This window comes from Planococcus citri, chromosome 4 (assembly GCF_950023065.1).
Source record: "Planococcus citri chromosome 4, ihPlaCitr1.1, whole genome shotgun sequence".
Classification (NCBI taxonomy): domain Eukaryota; kingdom Metazoa; phylum Arthropoda; class Insecta; order Hemiptera; family Pseudococcidae; genus Planococcus; species Planococcus citri.
Window position 1 is genome coordinate 61,844,997 of NC_088680.1, and position 27,515 is coordinate 61,872,511.

The 27,515-nt window shown below is 32.1% G+C and overlaps 1 protein-coding gene across 7 annotated transcripts in view; it reads left to right on the forward strand.

The window, feature by feature from the left end:
* PMCA (plasma membrane calcium-transporting ATPase 3) overlaps positions 1-27,515 on the forward strand; it is a 246,445-nt gene that overhangs the window by 209,540 nt on the left and 9,390 nt on the right. The window contains exons 23-24 of one of the 7 annotated variants that reach the window (XM_065363493.1): positions 5,495-5,563; positions 24,019-24,059. The exons of 1 other annotated variant lie outside the window; for it this stretch is intronic. In XM_065363493.1, coding sequence (XP_065219565.1) covers positions 5,495-5,563; positions 24,019-24,027 — 78 coding nt within the window. In that variant the 3' untranslated portion in view covers positions 24,028-24,059. Of the gene's footprint in view, positions 1-4,447; positions 4,472-5,494; positions 5,564-15,725; positions 16,547-24,018; positions 24,060-27,515 lie in introns of those variants that run through there. 5 more of the 7 variants (XM_065363492.1, XM_065363489.1, XM_065363494.1 and 2 more) reach the window with 5 other exon arrangements.

Below are 27,515 nucleotides of genomic sequence, written 5' to 3' on the forward strand. Positions count from 1 at the left end.
TGTTATTTTTCCTGGACTAAAGGAGTAAAACTCAAAGCACAAACTAACATTAAAAGCTCTAGAATTGAGACCTAATTCTTTGAAAAAACTACAATTGAATTTGATGATCCAAAAAAGTGGAATTAAATGCTAAAACAAACGAAAATGAAATTTAAGAAATTGATAAATTGAAATTGTAAATATCTACTTAGAAAAAGTGAAAATTCGAAGAAACTAGGATTTGAAAAAAAAAAACTGAAAGTAAGAAAAAGTAAAATTGGAAATTGAAAATTGAAAAAAAATTTGAAAAAAATAGAAAATTGGAAAAATTGAATTCAAAACAGAAAGTGCCAAAAAGTGAAACTGAAAACTAAAAAAATCAAAATTGAAAGTGAGAAGAAACTATTTTAGATGTTGAAATTCTAGATACTTAATGGAAAAACTAAAATGGCAAAACCGTAATGAGAATGGGTGAGTCGAAAAAAAATTATACTTGAAATTTAAAAAAATAAAAACAAAAAAAATCTTTAAAAAACACAGCAATTTAAATTAAGAACTGAAATTGTAACTTAAAAAACAGTAATTAGCAATATAGGTAACTGAAACTGAAAATGATGAAAAGTAAAATCTTAAATTTAAAAAATTGAAGTATTGGAATTGAAAAAACTGCATTTTGAACTCAAGTCCAAAAAATTGAAACTGAAACTGAAATTTAGGAAAAACGCTCATAACCTAAACTGGAAGACTGAAAATTTTAATACTGTAACAAAGAAAAAATTGCAATGGAAATTGTAGAATCAGAAAACAATTGAAACTCACATTGAAATTGAAAAAAAAAATACAAAAATGGAAACTGAAACCAAAGATTGAAAATAAACTCAAAACCTTAGAAAAAAAGGTAAGTTGGCCCCACGTTGGGCGCCAATATTGCCCGCACAACAATTGTCGACGTCGACATTTACATCGACTACATTTTTTTTCCAACATACCTAATGATGGAAAAGTGGTCAGTTAATTATTTAGTAGGAATCTTCTGTCTGTACAAAAGCCAGGTAAATGAAAAGTTTTGAAATTTTCTCATCATTTCTGATACCTCGACATGCCATCTCAACATGTAGATGTATGTAAAATTCAATGCTCAAAATTTACATCTACAACCCACAACTATGTCGACCAATTTTTCAGAATTAAAATTTTTGTTTTAGTGTTTAAAAGTTTAGTAAACATTCAAAAATATGATCTTGTTCAATGAGGAAAACAAATTTCTTAGGGCATTGATGAAATTATTCACTTTTCCACAGTTTGGAGTTGTAGATGATATGATGTTGATGTTGATGTCAAATTTCACATCAACATTAACATCAACATGTCGACATGAAAATGGATTAGTTTAGTACTCTTAGATAAAGTATTGCACCATCTTTGATATAAGGCATGTCTGTTCATTTTTCAGATTATACAGACATTCGTCTGTACTTCTTTAATTTTGAAACTCAAATTTTATAATTTTACAAAGCAGGAGGTCGACATAAATTTCGATGTGAATGTCAATCCATCCACATCCGTCACTTTTGGATTCCCCATGTCAATGTGAATTTCAACCCTGTGTTGAGCCAATTGTCGACACGAATGCAGAACAACATCAGTCAACAAAGCGACAATTAGCTTGACACAGGGTCGAAATTCACATCGACATATAGCATCCAAAAGTGACAGATGTGGATGCGTTGACATTCACATCAAAATTAGCATGGTCATTATTGTATGGGTGCATGAGACAGTTTGTGCAATATACAGTAAAAGCCGCTTAATGTTATAACATTTGTCCCAGCCCAATTTAATAACATTAAGCGACTTATAACACAAACCGATTGAAAAAAAAGTGTATTTTTTTGTCAAAAGTTTGAACATTATCAATTTTTTACTAAATATACATACAATCATTGAACTAGAATTTTGCAAAAATTGCGAGTAAAAGTGTTAAAAATAGGTTGAAACTTCGAAAAGTTATGAAAAAAGTATTAAAAATGATGTTAGTAAAAAAAAAGTCTGAAATTTCAGAAAAATTAGATAAAAACTGGGTGAAAAAGTGTTGAAAACATTGTAAAATTATATACAAATGCGAAAAATGCATTAAAATCAGTTAAAAATTATAACATTATCCGATGCTCTTATTACAATAACTGATGGAAGTTTAATGTAATGAGGTATAAAAGATTGGGACCGAACCATTTTAATAATATTAAGCGATTTATAACATTAACCGTTATAATAATAAGCGGCTTTTACTGCATATAATTATCTGCAAGGATAGGAAATAAAGTGGTCATTTAACATGATTTTATTTTTATCACAAATGTTGGAAAAACATCTCAACTAAAGATTAAAAATAAACTCAAAACCTTAAAAAAAGGTAAGTTGGTCCCACGTTGGGCGCCAATACTGCATGAGACAGTTTGTGCAATAGGTACATATAATTATCTGCAGGGATAGAAAATAAAGTGGTTATTTAACACAATTTTTATTACGAATGTTAGAAAAACATCTCAACTCTTACAAGCTAAATAATTGAGTGAACAGAAGTCAGAATAGACTTAAAAATACGCAAACGTGAACGAACTCTCAAACGTCTCAATGACTAAAGCTATTTGGGACGGCAAATTTGCCCTGGTAATATCATAGTGGCTATTCCACGGTATGCTACCGCTTCAGAAAACAAATAAAAATTGGGAAAAATTGGAATGGAAATGAAAGAACTGAAAATTGAAAAAACTGGAACTAAAACTAAAAATTTTTAAAAAAATTAAAATTAACAATTTTTAAAAGTAGAAATTTGTAGAAACAATAACAATAACAAACCTTTATTAGCGAATTGACAGTACAAACATTAGTCAATAGTAAAACAAATTATTTTAACACTTTTTTTTTTTTTTTTTTTTGTTTGTTACTTGGACTAGAAAGTACATGTCCATTCAACTATTGCCCAAGGGCAAAGGTCTCTCTCAGCCTACTCCACTCACAGCGGTCTTGAGCTACTCTCTCAAACTGTCGAAAATGTAAAAATGGAAGTGGAAGAATCAAAAAATAATTAAAATTGAATTGGAACAATTGAAGTTCAAAAAAACTGGCATTCAAATTTTTTTTGAAGAGAGAACGTAAAAATTGAAAAAAAATCTTGGAATCTTTAGCTAAAGAAACAGGAACTGAAGCTGCTAAAAAAGTAACGCCGAAAACTGAAAAAATAAAAACAAAACGGAAATGAAAGTTGAAGAATCAGGAAAAAAAGTTGAAGCTGAAGTGGGACTCTGCAAACTAAAACTGAAAATCAAACATGATGAAATTGAAAACGTGAGAAAAAACTGAAATGGAAAACAAAAGTAAAAAAAAATCAAGAAAATTTGAATTGAAATGAAAGAACTGAAAATTGAAAAAACCCGAAACTAAAGGCTTAAAAAAGTGAGTGAATTTGGAAATTTGAAAAAAAAAATTGAAATTGAAAATGAGAATTAAAAATTATGAATACTGAAATTTGAAAAAAAAACTTTTGAACTCGAACTGAAAGTTGAAAATAGGGAAAGTGAGAATAGAGAAAAAAGCTAAATTCAAAAATGAGGATTAACAGTAAATTTGAATAAAAATTGAAACTGAAATTTGAAAACTATAAATAAAGAATTTGACTCTGAAGTTGAGAAAAAAAAACTGGAACTCAAACTGAAAATTAACAAAAATGAACCACAGCGAAAACTAGAATGAAAAACAAGAGTACAAAATTGAAAAAAATTCGTATTGAAATTAGAGTATGAAAGTCAAAAAATGTGAAACTTGAACCGAAATCAAAAAAATTGAAACCTACAACCAAATAAATCAAAATTTACTAACACAAAAAAAGTAAAAAAAAATTGAAATTATTTGAGAATTGAATTCAGACTGTTTGAAAATGAAACAAAACAATAAGAAACTTGAATTCAAAGCCAGGAAAATTAAAACTATTTTTTTTTTTAAAATAAAAACCAAAAAGTCAGTTAAAAACTGGAAACCGAAATGAAAAATTTTTAAATCATACCTACAATAAGTCTGAAAGTAGAGTGCAATAATTTTTTGGTGGTGGGAGGTGCTATGAAGACTACAAGTGGGAATGTGGGATCAAAAATGAGGCCAACAGTGTTTGAAAGATCCCGAGGATACTTGAAAAATAACTAAAGTATTCAGAAGGATAGGTTACATTTACACCTTTTTCCCAACCTTGTGGGACCCAGGTTACTGGTAAAGGTTTTTTTTTTCTTAAAATCGCGATTGATTAGGTACTTACTTAGACGAATTATTTCACAAAAATTCAGAATTTGATAACTCGTAACGATATCATTTTAAGAAATACCTACCTACGAATATCGATAATATTATCCTCTTGAAATTATTTCTTACTAGAAAATCTATTTACTAGTGTGTAACTTGTGTTACTTTGTCACAGAATTGAATTATCGTATCGTCGAAAGCCACTTGGAGGAGAGATAAGCTTAATTTTGATCACAGAATAATAAAAAATTGGTGAGAAATCTAAATTTTATTCAGACTGCTATGTCTTTTGAATTTTTACTCTTCTTTCTCTTTGGTAGTTTGGTCTCTTCGATTGTTTTTCTCTCTGTCTCTCTCTCTCTCTATCATAGACTTAATACTCGTACCTATACTTGAAAGGTGTCTGTGCATTTAACCTACTGTATTATTATTAGTTGATCAGTTGTTGGATTTGGGTAAATCTTCTTACTCCGTATTAAATCAGTTAATTCTTCTTTCTCTCTGTCTTTTACAATTTGGTACTGGGTGTTTTGTTCGAGGTGTCGAATAATTCGCTTGCAAATGCAGCAAACCTGAAGTGCTAGTTTTTTGAGGTTAGTCCTACTTCGAAATTGAAGAAGTTGTGATTGACTTTTTTTCAGAGAGTTTTTAGTGTTTTTAATTTTAAATTTAGGCAAAATATGAACTTGAACTTTTTTTTAGAACATTCTTCAATGTTCTATTTTTCGAGTTATTTTCATCTTTGGTCTAAATTTAAAATTAAAGGCGCCACATTCTGATTTTAGTTTGAGTAGTTTGGTTTCTGTATTTCCAGTCAAATTATTCGACATTTTATAACCGAACACCCAGTACAATGAAGCCTTGAATTTCTCGCTTGAATATAAGAATCAGCAGAACGACCTGCTAGACGGGATATTCAGACTGGATCTGTCTCAAAAACTTACCGGGGCTTAAATCAAAACATGACCCTATTCTAATCTAAATTCTTGTACGGTTAAGCATCCTGCAACTTACCCAGGTCACCTGTAGATGACCTTGAAACAACCTCTCCCTCCAGTATACCAATGTGAACCGTTGTTTGAAATTTGGCACACTCGACAATCCTCGTTAATGTTTATTTCTGTTTAATTTTATTTTACTTTTTTTTTTGTTGTTGATTCACTCTTTTATAATTTCTATTCACAATTCTCAATACTTTCTGACCCTTTGCTGTCTCTTAAAGGTGATAGGCGGTGAATTGCAAGAACGTTTGATACCAGTCCCATACAGCAAGAGTTCTACTGATCAAGCTGTAAGCTGCACTCTTTTTTTTAAAAAAAATCTTTCCGCTCGCTTTTTGCCGCTCACTGCGTATTTTGAATTTTGACATTTGAATATAATTATTCTTGGCGGTTACTACATAGGCTGGTTACACTGGTCAACCAATCGTTGTAACCGTTAAGTTTGATTATTCAAAGTGAGCCCGTGTACACAATTTGGGGTTCCTTTTTGGTCGAAAAACCATATTTTCGTCCTCTTTCCTGCCATTTTTTTAATAGTGTGTACCTTATTAGCTTAGCTCTTTGCTTGAGCCGACGCTGAATTTTGTATGTGAAATTTGTACTTACGTATTTTAGCACTCGTGTGTGTATTTTGTACATATACGTGTTTTGGTGTTTTTGTTGTTGTGTTGTCGTTGTTGTTGTTGTTGTTTGTGTTGTTGACTTTTTTTTGTTGTGGAATAATTTTGTGCATTTTGTTAAACCAGGTATGTATATTCTATACGCACTTTTATTTTACTCGTTATAAGCTTTTTTCTTTCCTTATTTGTTTGATCGTCTGCGTAGTTTTGTAATGATTTAATAAAAAAAAAAAAAAGAAATATACGCAAGAAGATATATTTAAAAAAATTCGACACTTTAACATTTATATAAAATGATAACGATATTATATTCTCGCTTTATATATTTCCAAATCTATACCACCTTTACCTACCCCCTTTATCTTATACATAATGTATTTATGTATCCTATATATGCTCATAGTTGCAGCTACCCCCTCCGTTATCTTTCACTATATTACACATTAGTATTCCTTACATTATATTTTATACGTATTCTAATCAAATTCTCAGCATTATTTACATGCATTTTATCGACATTTTCAAAGCTATCATAAATGTTATTAAAATTTAATATCCGTATTCGGAGTGATTTTTTTTTCTTTTTTGGTTCAAAATGGAGACATTTATAACGAGCTAAATGTGCAATAAAAATGCATGTAAATGTGATCGGAAAAATCAAGGCACATTATTACACTTTGCCGGAATCATTCAGGTATCAATTGATGTATATTTTACGAACCCATACTTTTTTTAATTTATTTACACGATGCTTTATCTTTCCATACCGCTTTTTGGTTTTATTTCCAATTTTTTTTTTTTTTTTTGGTTCATATTACATAAGCTCGTACTAACGGAGGAAATTTAATCAGTACAGATGCTTCGATTATCTATGAAAATTACCGCTTATATAGCTACCGTATTAAGTATATACTTACGCGATTTTTCAAGTATTTTATTAAGAAAGCAATATTTTTTTTTCAATTTGTATTTTCTATTCATGATATAGAAGTAATAGTTATACATAAATGCATTTCGCTTTACCGAGCTTATTTCACATTTGATTTGTCGATCTACCTAATAACTAAATGTGTATTTCTGAAATTAATAGTGTGACCTATGAGAAAGATTGATAGGTGACATTTTTTATTTCAGTCGAAATTATTTTCGTAGAGGTAAATGCGATACACGTGCTGTAGATATTTCAATTATTTGATTCGTATATACTTTTACCTTGAGAAACGAAATTATTTAAGTTTTTTTTCACGTTGATCTCAAATTTCAAAAAGGAAATGATAATTAAAAAAAAAAAAAAAACAGAAAAAAATTTAAACGTACTCGTATACTTATTGCTTAAGTTATAGCGTTTAATATTGACTCTTATATCTACTCGTAAGTTTTGTCGAAATTAATTTGTAAATACAAATAGGTAACTCTCGCAATATTAAATTAATATTTTTTAAACGAAAAAAAAAGTACAAATTAAAATTACTATCTACGTTAATATTAAGTTTTTTTTCCATTTTTTTTTTTTTTTTGTTTTTAATTAAGAATTAAAATTATTGTTCTTGGAGAGTAGCCCTGAAATTTAAAAAAAATAATAATAATAATAAGAAATAATAGGAAAAGGATGGGTGAAAATTTGTCTTTTATTGAAATATGAAAAAAGCCAGAATTACTCATTAACTAATTCGAGATAACGACTTATTCCGCTGTTTTTCTTTTTTTTGTGCTGTTTTTATTTTTTATTAATTTTTTTTCAAGTGCCAGTGTCACTGGATTTAATTTTGAATATGCTCGTTTTGTGTCTTTTTTTAAAAATTACTTTCTGTATGTCTGGTGACTTGCTAATTATCAATTTTGATGTTTGTTAATTCAAGTTCTTCTGGATTTTCCCAAGCTACTCCTAATTTTATTGTTTTACCTACCTGATCATATTTTTTTTTTGCTGAAATTCTTCTCAAAAATCAGTTATTCTAAAGCAATATTTCTGTTACATTGTGTTATAAAATCTGAAACTGAAACCAAAAATAATAATCGATATAACTCATTCTTTACCCCCAGACCATAAAAATTGGTTCTCAAGAGATTCATAATCTGAATTGATTATGATTAGAGATAAAAAAATATATATATAAATCAACTCAAAATTTACTTTTTTTTAGTTTTTGGAATGTAGGGTAACGACAGAAAACTGAAAATTTCTTTACGATGATTTTTTGAGATAAGAAACGTAAAAATAACAATTCTCAGAAATATTAAAATGATAATTAACTATCTTCTTTGTCCTATGAATACTGGTACCTATGTCTGCGTTTTAAAAATTCTTCATTTCATTTTTCTCCCCTTGGATTTTGATTTTTTCTTTTTTAATTTTTTCAGTTTTTTTTTACGCTGCTTCGGTTTAATTACACGAACGGATTTTTTTTAATTGAGAAAAACTTATCCACTGTCTTTCTAGTCTCTTTGTTTACACATTTACATTTCCATTTTTATTATTTTACCCATTTAATTTTTTTTATTTTTGTAATTTCTTTTAAATGAATATTTATTACCTAACTTATCTTATGATCTGCCATCTCATGCATTTATTTACACATATCTTACATACTATATCTTGTCGTTCCTACTTGATACTTGACTTACCTATTTTTATCATAATTTTTTACCTACTTGACGAATTCGTTTCCAATATTGTTAATGTTTGTTTTATTCGATATTTATCTACCTGAATCAGGTTTATTTATTCCATGAAAAGATACCCAAATTCACCCATAAAAGCTGGAATTTGGTAGGTACCATATTTCGAGCCCTTCCCCTGCCCTAATCGATTGGAAATAATTTCGAACCGTTTTTCGAGCACTGTTGGAGCCTCCAAGGAGATTTTTGAAAAGCGAAATCAGAAATTTTCACAAAAATTTTACCTAATGAGGTTGGAAAATTAAAATTAGGTGCTTTTTTTGGCCTGCTGAGTCAACTAAATATGAGTTTAGATCATTTTGGAGGCGGAGCCTCGAGAAATTTAAAAAAAAAATTATCAGTTTCCAAAAAAACACCTTAAAATTGTGTGCTCAATCTTAATAATCGCCAAATTGATCACTAGCATGCACTGATTGAATTTGTAGGTGCCTAACTAAGTTCATTTTGACAAATTTTAAATTGTTTTTTTTCCAAAAACTCGAGTTTCCAAAAAGTTGCTAAAAGTTTCAAAGCAAGCAGCTTGAAACCATCTTCAGTCAACTCGGATCATCAAAAAAGAGGCATAAACTGAATTTCAGTTTTTTTTCATCAAGCAACGTGGGAACCTGCAGTGAATTTTTCAAATTTTCAATAATAAAGTTGCTATAGAGAAACATGTGGTTTTAAACCGATAACGTTTTATGACCCTTTTTGAAAATCTGGAATTTCCAAAATATGGCTATCCCTATTGACAAGAAATACCTGTTTTAGTCTCACTTTTCAGCTATTACGCCAACGTTTTTTCAAATCCTCTCCCTTTTTTCAAATCCGCTATTACCCTGTTCTACCTGAAACCGGTTTTGTTGAAGTAGACCGCGTTTTTTTACTGCATTCCCACTGCGGTTCTGCCATCTCACACTCCAGGGGGTCTTTCAAATACCTATACAATTCCACTCTACATTTAACCGCGATTATGCCAGGGCATAAACGCACCAAAAAACGTGTTCTCAGTTTTACGCAATTGACCGTGTATTTCTTATCAGTAGGGTACAGGCTCCAGAATGGCTTGAAATGAGCTCCATTCGACCCAACATGTTGAAATTAGGGTATAAACTAAATTTTAGCTTTCCAATTTCTACTTTCAAAAACCTGCTGGAGGCTCCAGAAGAGCTGAAAACGGTTTGAAGTTGTTTTAAATCGATTTGGGGTGTCAAAAATAAGCTAAACTCAAAATTTCAGGTTTAAAGGTCAATTATTATGGTAGAATTTTGATTTTTTGCTTGTATTTTTGGGCCACTTCTTCTTGGTGCCGTTTCACCCCTAAGGGGGTATCGTGACTATGATGCAACAGCCGCCATTTCTGTGACTCGATACACCAGCTCCCTCCAACTGTCTATGTTTTGGGCGCTCCTAGCGTATGCTGGGAAGCTGCGTCCAATGGCCTTCCAGATGGAGTCTACCATCTCGTGGGAGAGCATCCACACCATCTTGTTCCCTCTACCTTTCCTTGAATGAATAGGGCTCCATCGCATCTGCCCTTGTGACATGCCAGAAGTGTTTGAGAATTCGGCTGAGTACCACTGCCAACAACCTGTTCTGGATACCTACAGATTTCCCCCAGGATGGACACATTAGTCCTCTTCTCCATCCATGGGATCTGGAGCATTTTCCTCCAGCACCACATCTCAAGCTCATCAATTTTTCCTTCGTCTCCCTTGTGTATACTGTCCAGGTTTCTGACACATAGAGAAAACTGAGAAAACCAGAGCGTTTATGAGCCTTATCTTCAGAGTCTTGCTCACTGCTGCATCAAAGTGCTCACCTACATAGTGAGCCAACCGAGCAACCAAGCAATTAGCAACTTCAAAAGCTGTTTGGTGATTGGAGCAATGGAGCAACCAAAACAAAATAATTTGATTTGATTGCTCAGTTACTTGGTTTATCGCTATGTAGGTGAGCGCCAGAGATGTTGCGATTCACAGACTAAAAAGAATTGTGGTTCTCAATAGTGCGATTCTATGATTTTTTTATAATAGAATCACTTGTTTGTGGTTCCTTATGCATAAGAACCACGGTTCTTCTCTCGGTTCTCATTAGCAGTTCCCATTTTTTTTCTTCAAATTTTGAAAACAGACCAATATGGAGCAAAACAAGAAAAGAAATTTTGCATTACCTACACTTTAGTTCTAGACCTATATACTAATTAGGGGAAAAATTGAAGAATCCAACTGTAACTCCCAGTTGGGTGAAAATCTGCCCTTACACAATATAAAAACGTGGGCAGGAATTTCAGAACTTTACGCCAATTAGAGATGAGAGGAAACTTTCAATGGAAACTTTCTTGAAATTGTTCTGGAAATTTTCTGGAAACTTTCAAATTTTTAAATTTCCATTTTCATGGGAATTTATGAAATTTATAAATTTTTACCAAAACACTCACCACACTCACCAGAGTTCAGCATTTTCATTCATAATAAGGAAATGCTTGTAAACAGTAAACAAACACCACAAGATTATGACATTTAAAACAATAAAATATGGTTTTCTTGGTTTTTTAAAAAAAAATTTGAATGAAATTTTCAAAATACGCGTATATACTTGACTTGGTATCATTTTTTCAATAGGTGTAACAATAACAAACCTGCGGATGAACCATTTTGAGACAATTTCTTGAAATTTAAAAAAATACTGCACATTTTTTCAAAAATAAATATGTACCTATAATTAGTTGTCTCCTCCAAGAAGTTCAAGAACTCTTCAGATCCATTTCCATCCAGACAAAGTTCAGAATGTGAAAAATGAGAAATTCATTAATATGTACTTTTGTTTTTTTACACACATGCATTGTCAATGATTCAAGAATCCATTTTTTAAAATAAAACAATTATTCAATGACTAATGAGAGAAAATGGCAATAGAGTTGTCTCAATTTTCGCAAATTTCATGGACCATAATTAACCAAATTTATTCAAAGGTTACAAGTTTATGGTTGGAGAAATGAAAATTTCAAAGGGTTCCAATTCCAATTTTTGTTTTGATTTCAGTGAAGGCTAATAGGATAAAAAATTAAAAATTATTTCCCCGAAAATTTTCTGCTTGATTTCAGTTCCAGTTACATTTGAAAATTTTGGTTTACATCCCTGCATTTTTTTTCTTCATTATTTAGAATTTCTCTGGTGCAGTTTTTTTATTTTTTGTGAAGAAATCATTGAATTCTTGAACTTGGTCACATTTTATAATTCATAAAACACCACACAAATGACATTTTATTGCAGGAAATATAAGAATAAATGAAAAAAACAGAAATATTGGAAATTTGTCAGTTTGTAGTTGACCAATAGCATTTTAAAACTGGTATTTGTTAAAAACAGGTATGGGGTGCCTCATTCATAGAAGAAAAATAAATTTCCATAAAGTTTCCGGAAAGTTTCCGAAAGTTTCTGAAAGTTTCCAAAAAATAAATTTCCTGAAATTTATCATCTCTAACGCCAATATATGTCTGCCCATTAATCAGCGCATATTTAGTTTTTATGCCCCTAAGTGTAAAAATCTGCCATTGCTGTTAGTTGATGAAAATTTTTTTGGCTCAAGCCCGGTATCAAACTCGGGACTCTAGATCAGAGAATGAGAACTCTCATACCCTAACCATCAGGGCAGATGATAACAAGAGAATAAATATTTATATACTAAGCTAGAACACATGTAAAAAATACCACATTTACCTATGTGCACATTTTTCAGGGAGTACGCAAATAAACACGTTACAAAACATTCTCATAGCATATTTTGTAGCTGGTTTCTTTAGACGTGCAGAAATACGCCACTTAAGCCGTGCAGAAAATGTAACAACCTGAAAAGTCGCTTCAAATTACGCCAGTGAATTGGCGTTTTAAGTAGATATAAAACGCCAATTAAACTGCTCTTTAAGGCGTTTTTATTGGCAGAAGGGCAGATTTTCACCCAACTGGGCCGAAGAATTTCACATTTATTTGGCTAAATCTTAAAAATTTGGGAACCGCAATTGCAGAGAACTGCAAAATTGTGTTTTGTGATTCTCTTGATGAAAGAGCCGCAATCTGCGGTTTTTCTATTAGTGATTCTTTGCGTGATTCAAATAGCAACAACCCTGGTGAGCACTAACCATATCTTCTTTAGGCGAGACATGGTGCTTCATGTGATTTGCACTCTATACTCATTGACTTTTTAGATATGGACTGCTAGCGGCCCATAAACTTAACATATAGCTATTGTCTTGAACATAGTAAGTCGAGGTAAGGCACTATAGCTTCACTCAGGTGAAATTGGTCGGCCATCTTTGGTGCAAAATGACGATGTCAGCCATAATCACAGCACAGTACAGCTGCTTGGCAAGTGACGTCACTGTGACGTTTCATAAAAATTCTATTGTTATTTTGCATCAAAGATGGCCGAGCGATTTCACCTGAGTGAAGCTATAGTGCCTTAGTCGAGGGCATGCGATCTGTGCATGCGCCAGCTCTGTTGTGACGTTATACCATCCAGGTATAGTTACACGGAGGTGTGGGAGGTATAACATCGTCACCTGGTATGACATCATCTTTCAGATTCCCTCATGCGCAGAAGCCAAACCTCAACTAACTGATGAGCTATGTTCAAGACCATTGGCTTATGTAAGGTGCACCGGGGGAAGTTGGAATTCGGGGTAAGTTAGAAAACTTGCTCTAGCACCTAGAGGTTTATATCTGGCCAAGTGCCATTAAAGGTGACTTGAGGGTACTACCCCTATTTCATCACGGCATAAAAATTTTCGCGATTCTGTTTCATTTTAGATGTCATTGGTTCAATTGTATTCTGTTGTTGTTTTGAACTTATTTTGAATTTGGTCTAAAATACAGACTTTCTATTTCTTAGTTTTTCGCATATAGCGGACGAACCGTGCGTCCTAGTGAAAATCTGATGAGAGTGATCTCAAAGAGAATTAAATTCTCTACAATTTTGTTTCTATGCAATTTTTCTAGGACGCTCGGTTTGTGATCTACGCCTCTGCAAAGTTTAGCCTGTTCTGACTTCCCCCAATTGGGGTAAGTCAGGAAAGTTTATATTTTATTCCACTGAGCGAAAGCTACTGTGTCAATCGCGCTCAAATTTTTACCATAGGTTAAGAACCCTTATGGGAACCTACATAATAAATTTGATCCATATTGGTTCATTAGAAGGTGAGTAACAGCTGCTCAAAGTTGAAATTGCGAAAAATCATTCTGACTTGCCCCGGTGCACCTTACCACTAGCAGTCCATATCTAAAAGGTCAATGACTCTACCTCTTATCTTGGCTTTACTGCCACCTTTGTTATCGACAATGGATCCCAGGTACACAAATTGATTCACCACTTTGATTCCCTCAATTTCCTGGATATCAGGGGAGTTGTTCTCAGGCTGATTCACAATCATGATCTTCATCTTCGCTTTATTTATCAGCAATCCATATTTTGCGCTAACCTCTTCCAGACATTTCAGAAAACTGGTCATATTTTCGACACTTGAGGTGTTGACTTGTTGAGGGTTGTGTTGTTGGCATAGCGAAGCAGATTTTCAAAAATTTGCCAAAACTTACCAAAAATCTAAAAATGCAGTTGAGTGCCTAAAATTTTGGCTGGAGATATATTTTTGCATTCTCTTTTGAGTCAGCTCTGCTGGAGAAAAAAATTTAGAGGAAATTTGAAATTTAAAAAAAAAACAATTTTTAATACGATGAAAATTTTTTTAGGTCATCATTGAGTAGGTATGGTTTTTCTCTGGGGATCTAGGTATACCTGAAGGGAAGACACCCTCACCTAACTATATCCCTCATGCCCTTCAATGATTCTGACATGAGCTGAAATTTACATACAATTTTTAATTACAATGCTGGATCCTCCTCCCTTCATAAACTCTGCCATTTTCTTGAGTGAATAATGCAGTTTTTTTTTGCTTTCTATCTTTCATTTTTGCATTTTTATTATTAGGTACCATTTTTTTTTAAATATGCGTTATGATTATTAACTAGGTTTTTTTTTTTTTTTTTTTTTTTTTTATTAACTAGGTATAATGTTCTAATTTCCCTTATACCTATTTTATCCTTCTGTGTTCTGTGGTAAGTTGTTCTGGTAATCTGGTTAGATAGGTACCTACTTCCTGAATGAATGCTGATTCAATGAATTGAAAGTTGACAATTTTTTTTTTTCATTTGAATGAATATAAGAATAAAATCTACTACGAATCAAATTTCGATTACAAATACTTTCCAAGTTCAAAGATTATTAGTCATCTCGAAATACTGTACCTATAGATACGTAAATACGCTATTAAGAATGATGATTTTATTTCCAAGTTCTATACTTACTCGTATAATTCTAAACGACGACTCAGTAGGTCTTTTGTGAATAACCGAATACATTGTAGGTATTCTCTGTATACAGATATAAATATTGCAGAACTGTGATGTAGACTATGTGTATATTTTCTATACGATACGTTTTTTATCACAACTTTTTGTTCGAATTATTCGTCGTTTTAACTAGCTAATCTTTTATTAATCGAGATACCAGCGCTTGGGTTATTAAATTTAACTACCTACGTAATTTGTAAGTATTAATCTCTTGCACATACATACATACATATAATTTAAATTCGTACCCATACTTTAAGGTAAACGAATTTTCAAACTCATTTTAACTGAACCTCCGTATGTACAAATTCGATTTAAAAAATCAAAAAAAAAAAAAATCAAACCAAATGAAAACGAAAACAATCGACAATTAACTAAGGACCAAATTATTACTCGAGTGTTTTTAAAACGCGTTGTTTATATACGATGCTATGGCTTTGTTTTTTGAAACTATATTGTGATTGCTGAGCCATTTTCGAATGATTTTTATTATTTTGACGCCTTGTGTGAATTAGAGACTTAATGATTGCGTACGCATTTATTTATTTATTTATTTTTTTTAGCGTTAAGAACTCGAATTATTTGTTACCATTGAGAAAAATTTCACTTGTGTTTCAGTTTTGCATTTAGTTGTGTTTTTTTTTTTTTTTACTATCGTTATTTTTAATATTTCGTAAGCTGGAAATGGTGTTTTACATATATAAGAAATAAGCGAGAAGAGTAATTTTTCAGAGGTGTAACCCGTTTCCTTTTTATTTTTCTTATTACAGGTAGTGAAAAATTATTCACAACATTCATCATTGCGTAAAACCCATTCTACATAAGTCCTCTATCTCATCTAGATATAGTAGCCTACTCGTGTTGTATGTAAACCGTTCTATTTACCTATACTTTTTTAGCGGATTCGTAGCTGTGCTTGCAGGTAAATTAACTATTTGGTATGATTGAGTGGTATATTGTTGTTGTATTTCAAGAGCGAAAAAAAAAACTCAGAAATATGAAAAAATAATTTAAATTTAAAAAAAAATAATAAACCGAAAAAATCAGATTACCTTCGCGGTTACACAGAAGCAGACTCGTTCGTAAAAATGATTCGATCGTAGATCTTGTTGCTTGGAATTTGCAACACATGATGAAGTAGAATGGGTTTTAACACTTTGACCAAATTAAAAAAACAAAAAAAAAAAATCAAATCAAATTTTGATCAAACCAAATAGTTTCGTAATCATAATTTTATCTTTATAAATACTCTATATACGTAGCTGTGCAATACATAATATCTATTTACTTATTGAAAAAATTTTCAAAAGAAAAAAAGTGTTAACCGTTTATTTTAGAATTTTATTAAAGTAGTGATTTTATGTATGCTCAGGATATAGCAGTAAATATTATATTAGCGTTACTTTTTTTTCTCTTTTCTTTTTTTTTCTTTCTTTTTTTCCTTTTTCTTCTTCTTTTTTTTTTGTAATTTTATTCATTTCAAAAAATTAGTTGTATAATGTTTGCGATTTTTTATTGTATTCGCTTTCCAACTCGACTTGTAATGTGTTGATTATATAATAAATTATGAATTCGTTATTTACGTTTAAAATTTATATCTTTTTCTTTATTGTTGATTATTCGCACTGGGATATATATTTTTTTTAAATGCCTTTATTGACACCTTGTCCTAATTCTTTGAATTTTTTTAAACCAATTTTTTTGTAGTTTTTTTTTCCTTTTTATGTTGTTTATTATTTTTAAGCGAGTAGGTAGTTGGTTAGGTATGGCTGTTTTTCCTATTTGTCGCTACGTTCGTGTAAAAATGTTGCCAGTTTGTGGTTTTTGTCAAGATGTGAAGAGAGGAGAGAAGAAGAATACTCACTCCTGAAGTGGAATGATAGAATTTTATTTTTTATTTCGAATTTTATTAACTTGAAAATAATGTTTAATGTTGTAATTAAACGTAAGAAAATAGCGATCAAATGTACCAGGGGTTTTTTCTGTATTCGATGAGAAATTTTTCGAAAAAGGGGTGTGAAATTTTTTCAAGCAAACATCCTGTCGAGATGATATGATTTGATTGCTGTATCAAAATTGAAATATTCTTTACAAGAAAAGAAGCTTGAACTAAGTAGGATCCGATCCATTCATATATTTACTCATCTTTCTGCACTGATTCATCGATTTCATTTTTTAAAAATTTGAAAGCTCATACTGTCAAATGATAAGAAAAATTGTGGTGATTTTATTCACGTTTTTTTTAGCACTCTTATGTTGAAAGTCAGGTAAAGGGTTAATTTTTTTTACTTCGGTGATTTTTTTAAAAGTTTACAGTTTTTGAATCTAATCGTCACAAAATTTTAATCAAAGTGTCTGCAGAAATTCGACTTGAAATTTTTAAATGAGCTGAAAAAATATTTATTCTCCTTCCCCCCTCCCCCTCTCCTTCCCTCCTAATGAGTTGAGAATCTGTATAGGAATGAAATACAAAATTTTGAAATTTTTATGCACATTCTGGACATGTAATTTTCATTTTGGAGACTTTGATCTAGAAGAAAGGGAGGGTGGGAGAGGGGCAAATAAATTTTAAATTCTGGCCAAAATTCTTGAAAATAGAATTGTTATGTAACGTAAAGTATCCTTTTTTTGTTTTTTTTTGTTTTTTTTTGAACCACTGATTTGGAATATTGTATAAACTCGTTTTTTCGATTTGGCCATTCCCTCTCCCCTTTCCCATATTGAATATCCAAATTTGACCAAGGTAGGGTAGCGTGTTTTATTCCAGTTTCGTATTTTTGGTTGGTCCACGTCAAATTATAAATCATAAATCTTTCCCTTTAGTGTTATTTAGGGCAGTCCTTAAATTTGGGTTGAAATTTTCCTACAATTTTGAATTGCAGAACGCCTCAGAATTGTCCATTTTGACAAAAAAAATGAGAATTCAAAATTTGGACAAAAAGTATTTTAATTTGTGATCCAAGAGTAGTTTCTCCTCTCCCTTCTCTCGCTCAACTTCTTAGACTGTGCAATTTAACTTTGAAAATCCTTAAAAAATGAAAAAAATGAGTCAATAGCTTTCGAGTAAAATTTTGAGTAAAATTTGCCTTTGGTTTTGTAGCTCAATAAATTGTTTGCCATTTTAATTCCATCAAATTTGTAGAATTTTTCTGTTGAATTTTACCTAAAAAAAAGTGTAAAGAAAAATTTGGAATTTTTGATCATATGACCTCCCTTCACCTCCCCCCCCCAATAATGTCCCTCACTTCCCCTCCAAAGTTCTCGTGATTGTAAAAAAAATCGTCGTCGTCGTTTCCTTATAAGCGGTAGGCCTATTGGCCTGTCTGCTGCGGTGTGGAACCTGTTGAGGATGAGCCTGAGGTATCCGTGAGTTTCCTCCTTGGTCTCCCTCTGCTTCTCTTCCCCGTTGGTGTATATTGGAGGACCTGTTTTGGTGATCTTGTTTCCTCCATCCTTTTGACATGATTTCTCCAATCTTTCCTATACTGTTTTATCTTCTTCATGACTGGCTTCACTCCGAGATCTGCTGTTATTTTCTCGGATGGGACTCTGTCTCTGAGAGTCACCCCTGCCGTTCTCCTCATGAACTTCATCTCTGCTGCCGTTATTCTTCTTTTATCAGATTTCTTCAGTGCCCATACCTCGCTTCCATACGTCATCATTGGTATTGCTAGGGTATTGTACACCTTCAATCTTGTTTCTTTTCGCACCTTACTGCTTCTCAGGGTCCTATTTATCAGTCCTGTGACTCTCAGGAACTTTGCAATCTTTCCACCAACATCTACTTCTCCCTGGTATGATATCGTGTTTCCCAGGTATTTGAAATTGTTGACCTGTTCAATGATTTTTCCATTTATTACAATCTTGCTTCTTACTGGCTCCTTTCCTTTGAAGGCCATTGTTTTTGTTTTCTCTGAAGATATTCTCATATCATACTTTTCTGATATCTTTGTTAAATTATACATTGATCTCTGTAGGTCATCTTCTGTTTCGGCTAGTACTGCTTGATCATCTGCGAATAATACTGTTGATATTTCTTGTCTTCTGTCTGTCTTGATTCCTTTTGGCTTCATTTTCTGCCATTCTTTTACCATGTGATCCATATACATGTTGAATAAAACACAAGACAGTGGGCATCCCTGGCGAACTCCTCTGTTTATTTCTGCTTGTTCTGAGAGTTTATTTCCAATTCGTACTCTTATTCTAGTGTTCTTATATATGCTGTTTATCACCTTTCGCATTTTATATGTTATCTCTTCATCTTTTAGGACTTCAAACAGTTTTTTTCTATTAACCCTATCATATGCTTTTTCCAGGTCTATAAAGCACATGTGTGTTTCTAGGTTGTATTCGATCCGTTTTTCCATCAGTAGTTTTACTGTATAACTTGCATCAGTGCATGATCTTCCTTTTCTAAATCCGTTTTGACTTTCTGACAGCTTTTCTTCTGCATGCTCTGCCAGTCGTTTTGCCAGTATTTTCGCATATATCTTGTAGCAGGTGTTGAGTAGACTTATTCCTCGGTAGTTTTTCAGGTTTGACATATCGCCTTTCTTGAACAGCGGTATTACAATTGCTGTTTTGAAATCTTCAGGTACCCTTTCTTCTTGGTACATCCTATTTAGGAATTCCAGAAGTCTTCTTTTAAATTCACCACTTGCATATTTGTACAATTCTGTTGGTATGCCATCTTCTCCTGGAGCTTTTGCATTTTTTGCTGTTCTCAAAGCTTCTTGAAGCTCTTTAATTGAAATTCTGTCTTCTATTTCTCCAATTTCATCTTCTATCTTTGTATCTTGTGCATTTTCATTACTCCAGAGTTCTTCAAAATATTCCTTTGCATCATTGATTTTAATCTTTGGCAAACCCACTCTTTCGTTAAAATTTGTGTCAATTCTTCTTATGATCTTGTACACCTTTGGCCGTAACTTGTATGTGTCATGCTCCAGGAATGTGATGAAATTTTCCCAGCTCTCTCTCTGTAATTTCCTGGACTTTCTCTTGACTTTTGCCGACTGTTTTCGATATTCTTCACCATCAACCTCGCTTTTTGTGCTCATGAATTTTCTGAATGCCTGCCTTTTCTTTTGTATGAGTTCTTGGATTTCGTTGTCCCAATTCTTTATTCGCTTTGCCCCAATTCTGCAAGGAACCATTCCTAAGCTTTCTTTTGCCGCTTTTGTCACAATGGATTTGATATTTTTCCATTCTTCTTCTATGTCCTGGCTTGCTGGTATCTCTTGACTAATGATGTTCATCCGTCTTTGGTACAGCCATTGGTTGGTTGGGTCATCCAGGGCTCTTGTGTTGATCTTCTTTTCATTTTTCCTTGCTGGTATTCTTGTTGTTTCCATTCTCATTACTCCTTGAACAAAATGATGGTCAGTGCCTATTTCTAGGCCTCTGTATGTTCTTACATCCAAGAATTTCTTTGCGGCATTTTCATTGGCTATGAAATGGTCGATCATTGAGCTTTGTCCTCTTGTATTGCTCCATGTCATCTTGTGATCTTTCTTGTGTTGGTAGAATGTGTTCATGATTCTTAATCCGTTGAAAGTGCAAAAATCTATCAGTCTTTTCCCATTTGTATTCATTCCTTCTGTTCCATACATACCAGTTACTGTCTTTACACGCTTATCTCCTACCTGAGCATTCAAGTCTCCTGCTATTACCAATTTATCTTCTGGATTTACTGCTTGTACTGCCTTCTGTAGTTGCTCGTAGAACTCTTCGCTTTGTTCCTCTCTTCCCTCTTCTGGTGCATATACTCCGATTATTGTAAGAAAGTCTTTTTTCAATCTCATCCTTGCTGATACAATTCTTTCATGCCATATGTTGTATGAGTCGATGTTTTCGCGGTGTTTATTGTGTATGTGTAACATCACTCCACCTGCAGCTCTGGCTTTCTTGTCAACTCCACTGTAGATAACGATGTAATTTCCAGATTCGATTGTTCCACTTCCTTTCTTCTTTGTTTCAGACATCACGGCAAAGTCTATATTTCTGCTGCTTAGAATTCCGTTTATTTCTGCTTCCTTGGCTGCATATCCTCTTACATTCCAGTTTCCGAATTTGTATTTCCTTTCGTTAGCGTGCGTTTTTATTTTAACCAGGGGTTCACCTCCGCCTGGGATCCCATTGTTCCATCCGTTTCCTGTTGTTTGTGAGTTTTGAGTAAGGTTGATTTTCGTCTGACTTGGTTACCAGCCATGCCAGATATATCACGGTGATAGGGCTGCTATCTAGGCCTCCGCGCTTGCCCGGTCCTCTTTTAGTCGCCTTTTACGACAGGCAGAGGGTACCATAAGGATATTCTTGACCCGTCCCTACACGGGGGTGTAAAAAAAATAATAATGTAAAAATGTGATGTAACTTTTCGATCCACCGGATTCCTCTCATCGAGAATTTTTTCAAAGAAGGGATTTGGCAGACATTGAGGAATTAAACCCAAAAATTAAATAGATATTCGAACTCAGCGACCCCAAATTGATGACTATCGATATGCCACATCATATTTTGATTACAATTTGAATTTTTCCAAAATGGAGGGGGGGTTGCTGAAGGGACCGACGAATAGTATTCAAAAAATAGACACGAAATTCGAACTCAGTGGACTCGAAATCTCAGCAAACGAAACGTCACAAATTATTAAAAATTTTTCGGTTCCTATTTTTAGTGTCCATGTTTTGGGACATCGAAGAAGGAGAGGAGAAGGGGGGATTTCAGAGGGGTCGGATCGAAAAAATAAGTCAATATTCGAACTCAGCGCCTTCAAATCTGTAACAATCAATAGACTAAAGTTCGCTGTAAACAAAGTCCCCCTCCACAAATTTTTTAAAACAAGGATTGGGAAGACACTAAGGGGTCAAAACAAAAAAAATTAGTGGAGTTTTTGAACTCAGCGACCTAAAATTAGTAGAAATCTACTTGTCATGTCACATTTTCACCATAAATGAGATTATTTTCAAATTTGGAGGGAGCTGTAGCGTGGCAATGAGGGGTCGTATTCCAAAAATAAGTCCATATTTGAACTCAGTGCCATCAAAACCTTGATGAAGGACTCGTCACTCGTCATTTTATTAATTTTTGGCATTTTTGGCATGTTTTAGGGCGTCACTCAGGGGGAGTGAGGGTCAAAAGGGTCGGTCAGGTATAAAAATAAGTCAATGCTCGAACTCAGAGACCTCAAAATTAGTTCAAATCGACATATCACGCTACAATTTTGTTATACGAGTAATTTCAATGTTTCAATCAGTAGGGACGCTTGAGGGGGGGGCAGAGAGATCGTATCCAAAAAAATAAGCAAATATTTGAACTCAGCGCCATCGAAAACCTAACAAACGACACATCATAAGTCATTTGGATTTTTTTTTTGAGTTTTGAGCATATTTAAAGGGCATATGAGGGGGAGGGGGTTGAAGAGAAAGGATGAAAAATAGTCCAAAATTCGAATTCAATTTTTTAAAATTCGTGGAAATCGATATTTCACGCTTCCATTTTTCTCTAATTTCGATTTTTTGATCAGGAGGGGGGTAGAGAGGGGCAGAGGGGTCGTACTCCAAAAATAAGTCGATATTCGAACTCGGTGCTATTGAAACCTCAACAAACGATATGTCACAAGTCATTCTGATTTTTTTGGATTTTGAGCATGTTTAAGGGCTTTATTGAAGGAGGGGGGGGGAGGGTCAAAGGGCTGAGTTGAAAAATAACCCGAAATTTGAACTTAACGTTTTCAATGCTTTTTAAATCAAATTTTGTTCAAAATTGGAGGGTCCTGAGCACTTTTGCCCCCCCTCCTCCTCCTCCTCCTCCTTCTCCCTGTAGAAGTTGCAATCTCATTTTGGAATTTAGCTTAATGGAAATAAAAATGTCTTTACAATAATTTTGTTCAATTTTCAAAACGTAACTTTCAATTATTGCAATCATCATAAAAAATTGAGCTTTCACCTTGAAAGTTCAATTCCGAATTTTCCAAATTTTAATTACAGATTTTGAATCTTCAATTTTTATTCTCTTTGAATCTCCAAAAGCAGATTTACTTCAAGTTCAACCAGTTTTGAGATATGAGCTTTCAAAGTTCGGTCATTTTAAATTAAATTCCAAATGCACGAAAATCTAATTACAAGGCTAGTCCTAAGATCTTATGCCCACTCCAAAATATCACGACTAGAATGATGTAAGTTATTTTACTGGACCATTGAAAGGAACTTGTGCAAAGATTTGAACGAAATCGACGATCTCGACTTCGTTTTTGGTTCAAGTTGCATATTTACGGCAAACTGGTTAGGCAATTTATTCGGCATCATTTTTTTATAAGGGATTTTTCACAGAGATAGGTGAATAAGACAAATCAGAACTAGGTACCTACTTTTTTTGTTACCACGTGAATCATGAAATTCTACGGAATTCTTTCTTAAATATTAGCCTTAGGATGTAATTCCTGATCTTCGAAAGAACGTTGTAATGTGTAAATGTTTCATCAAACTATTTTTTTTTTTTTTTTTGGAAAATTTTGGAATCATTTTTTTTTATCACGATAATGCTCGTTTAATTGATAAAATGTTTGAGTAAAATTAGGTATTTTTTTGCAAAATTAAAATCATCGAAAAAAAAACTCAAAATCTGACTAGGTGTCTAATAAATTAATCATTTGACTAGGTAAATATTTCCTTCGAATATTCTCATCCTTAAAATAAACAAAATACGATATTCTGAAACTTCAACGACGTAATCGAGATCCCAAAACTCCACCGAAAACTTTACACTTACACATTGCAACTCGCAACACAATTTTTTTGCCTATTTTATAGCCTATCTACTCGTACTAAGTTTTACTAAGAGTTCGTACCTACAACATAAGATTATAGGGCACAAAACTGTAGAAAACTACTTTGATAATTTTTTTAATACACGTAATTACATTATATTGGTAATCTATTGTAGAATGTTTAGCGGTGAGCGAACAACGTATTTTTTTTTTCTTTTTTAAGTAGATGAGTTCCTGTAACGTATTAACTGAGCATTAAGATGCTTCTTCGCTTAATTCGTATGTTTCTCCTATAGGTGTGTTGAAAGTACAAACACCATAATACCTCTGCGAAATGGTAAGTGTATAAATTTTAATTCAGTACTTGTATATAATCGTAAGGTAATTCTACATATGTACTGAAATACTTACATTTCGAGACACGTGCGAGTGCCCTGTTGAAAAACCAAAAAAAAAAAAAAAAAAAAGGATAGAACGAGCGAATCCTCTTTTTTTTTCGTCAGTAGGATCATTTTTAGGCGAACATCACAAACACGCTGTTTCATCAACCTACACAGCTTCGATAATCACGCTTCGTGCTTTGTACCTATATATCTATTCTTGGTGAGATGATGATCCATCGTCGTCGTCATCGTGAAGCTCATGATTTGATTGTACATTTAAAAAAAAAAAAAAAAGAAACAAAAAACGAAAGAATTATTGAAAAGAAAAAAAAGACACAACAGAAAAGAACAAGTGTAGATTGGCTTTTTCGGCGTAAGTAGGTAAGCTTTTGTGTTAATCAATTAACTGGCTTAAGTATTAAAGGTATAGGCCTATATTAACTGACAGGTGGAGGTGTAAAAGCACTACTAACAGATTTTATGAAAGTATTGGTAGATCTGTGCATGATACAAGATTATTATTGTGTGGTATTTTGTTTTGTTGCGTACTAACGATTGACATATTCTTCGTCGAGAAATTTAAAAGGATTTTCAAATCGATTATTTTGTTGGAATAAAATAATCGGTTTGATAATCTCATTATTGGTATTTTTTTTTCATTAAGTTATGTGATGCGTATTTTATTTTTTTGTACTTCGTTTTTAAATTTAATCTTGATTTGGAAACGATGTTTATTTTTGATAGGAGGGGAGGGGAGTGGTGAATATATGAAATCACGATTTGATACTGAATGAAATGCTAAAAATGAAGTACAAAAAATTTAATTTATTATTTTATTCTACTATTTCGTGCTTTATTATTGATGTTGAACGTGAAAATCCTTAATTCCTGATTACCTATACTGAAACTGCAGTAAAATGCCGTGTGATTTTCCATTCATTTATTTTTTTTTTCAACTTGCAAATTTAATTAAATCTAAAGTGTGTTTCAATTGAAATACGTCATCTACTTTAGGTTATAATGCAGCAGCCTCAAGTTCATCAGTGTTGGTTGATTTGACGATTCTGAAAATTGTAGGGGAAAATTTGCATTCTGTGTGATTTATTTCCCATACCTAACGTAACTTTATGTTTAAAATCAATCACTACCTAAACCTGGAGAAAATGCAGATTGGATCTGATCCTATCTGAAGAGATTCAATCGGATCAAAACTCTGATCTGATTAGTTCAGCTAAATCTATCTGATTGATTTGATCAGATCTAATTAGATCTGAAATCTGATCAGATCAAATTTGATCTAGAGAATGTCAAGTTCTGAGCTTACCCAATCATATCTGATCCAACATGTACAAACAGATCAAATCTGTCTCGTGGAGAATGATAAGATGTGATCAGGTATGAACTGATCTAATCCGATTAAAACTCTGATCTGATTAGATCTGCTCAGATCTAATTGGGTTCGAGGAATTTCCAGATGTTATGAGGTCTGATCCATTTAGGTCTCCTTCTTGGATTTGATCAGGAGTGAACAGATTTAATCCAATCAGAACTTTGATCTGATTAGATCTGATTAGATTCTTAGGTCAGATCCAGTGATGTCAAAAATTGGATCAATAGAATGTCCAAATCTTATCAGATCTAATCAAAAATTTCAGTAAAATTTTGACAAAATTTAGTAAACTAGTATGAAATATTGTTGAAATAATTTGAAAACATGAAAAAAAAAATTATTAAAACATCAGCAAAAAATAATGCAATTTTACTAAAATTTAGACAGAAAAACAGGTACATAAAAAAGAGTTCAAAACGTGTCAAAATAATATTTCTGAAAAAAAAATGAAAAAATAATTAAAATTAATAAAAATTAACAAAAGTTGTAAAAATTGTTGCAAAACTTGACAAAAAGGATACAAAAATATGAAAAAAAAAAAAAATAGTGAAAAACATGAAATTAGCATTAAACTCTATAAAAATTTTCAATTTAGTGAAAACTGTATTGACTTGGAGGAATTTTGGTAGATAAATACAAAAATCTACAATAAAAATTACTTACCATAAACTGAAGGTATTTTGGCAAAATTTGGCAAAAATTATCTAAAGAAAGTTCACTAACAAGTTGAAATGTTGTATAAATACCTACATAAAAAATCGATCAATCAATCAATCAATCAATCAATCACAAAAAAATACCACAAAGTCAATCAAATTTTTATCTGTTAAACTGAAGACATTAATGCCCAATCACGCAACAAATTTCAAGATTGAAACGGTATAACAACTCAATAAAAATAGCAACAAGATCAATAAAAATAACCAAAAATTATAGAACTTGAAAAAATTTTGCAAAAATTGCATGAAAATGCGTTAAAAATATTATAATTGTTCAGAAATAAAAACAAAAACACATCAAAATCAATAAAAAGTCACTAGAAACTATTGAAAAAATTTTAAAACGTGGTATTTGGTGAACATTACAAAAATTTTTAATAAAAACTTGATAAAATTAGGCAGAACCATAAAAAAACATACATCAATAATCGCTCCAAAGTCATAAACATTTATAAAACTTTTGAAAAATTCATAAAACTCTTAAAAAATTGAGAAACTTTTGTAAAAATTCATGAAACTTTTGAAAAAATTCATGAAACTTTTGAAAAAATTCATGAAACTTTTGAAAAAATTGATGAAACTTTTGGAGAATTTGATGAAACTTTTGGAAAGATTGATGAAACTTTTGGAAAATTTGATGACATTTTTGATAAATTGATAATATTTCTGAAAAATTGATAAAGTTTTTGAAAAAGTAATGCCCAAAGTCTTTGAAGAAGTGATGCCTAAAATTTTTTGAAAAATTGACAACATTTTTGAACAATTGATAAAGTTTTTTATAAAGTAAGTAATACTCAAAATTTTTCAAAAAGTGATGCCTAAAATTTTTGAAAAAGTGATTCCTAAAATTTTTTTAAACTTGACATTTTTGAACGATTGTCGATTGATAAAATTTTAGACAAATTGATAACATTTTTGAAAAAATGGTACCCAAAATTTTAAAAATTGATGAAATTTCTGAAAAAGTAATGCCCAAAGTTTTTGAAAAAGTGGTACCCAGAAATTTTTATAAAATTAACCACATTTTTGAAAAATTGATAACATTTTTGATAAATTGATAGCATTTTTGGAAAATTGATCAAATTTTTGGATAAATTGATCAAATTTTTGGATAAATTGATCAGGTTTTTGAAAAATTGATTAGATTTTTGGAAAGTTGATCAGATTTTTGGAAAGCTGATCAGATTTTTGGAAAGTTGATCAAATTTTTGGAAAATTGATCCGATTTTTGAAAAATTGATCAAATTAAAATTGATTAGATTTTTGGAAAGTTGATCAGATTTTTTGGAAAATTGATCAGA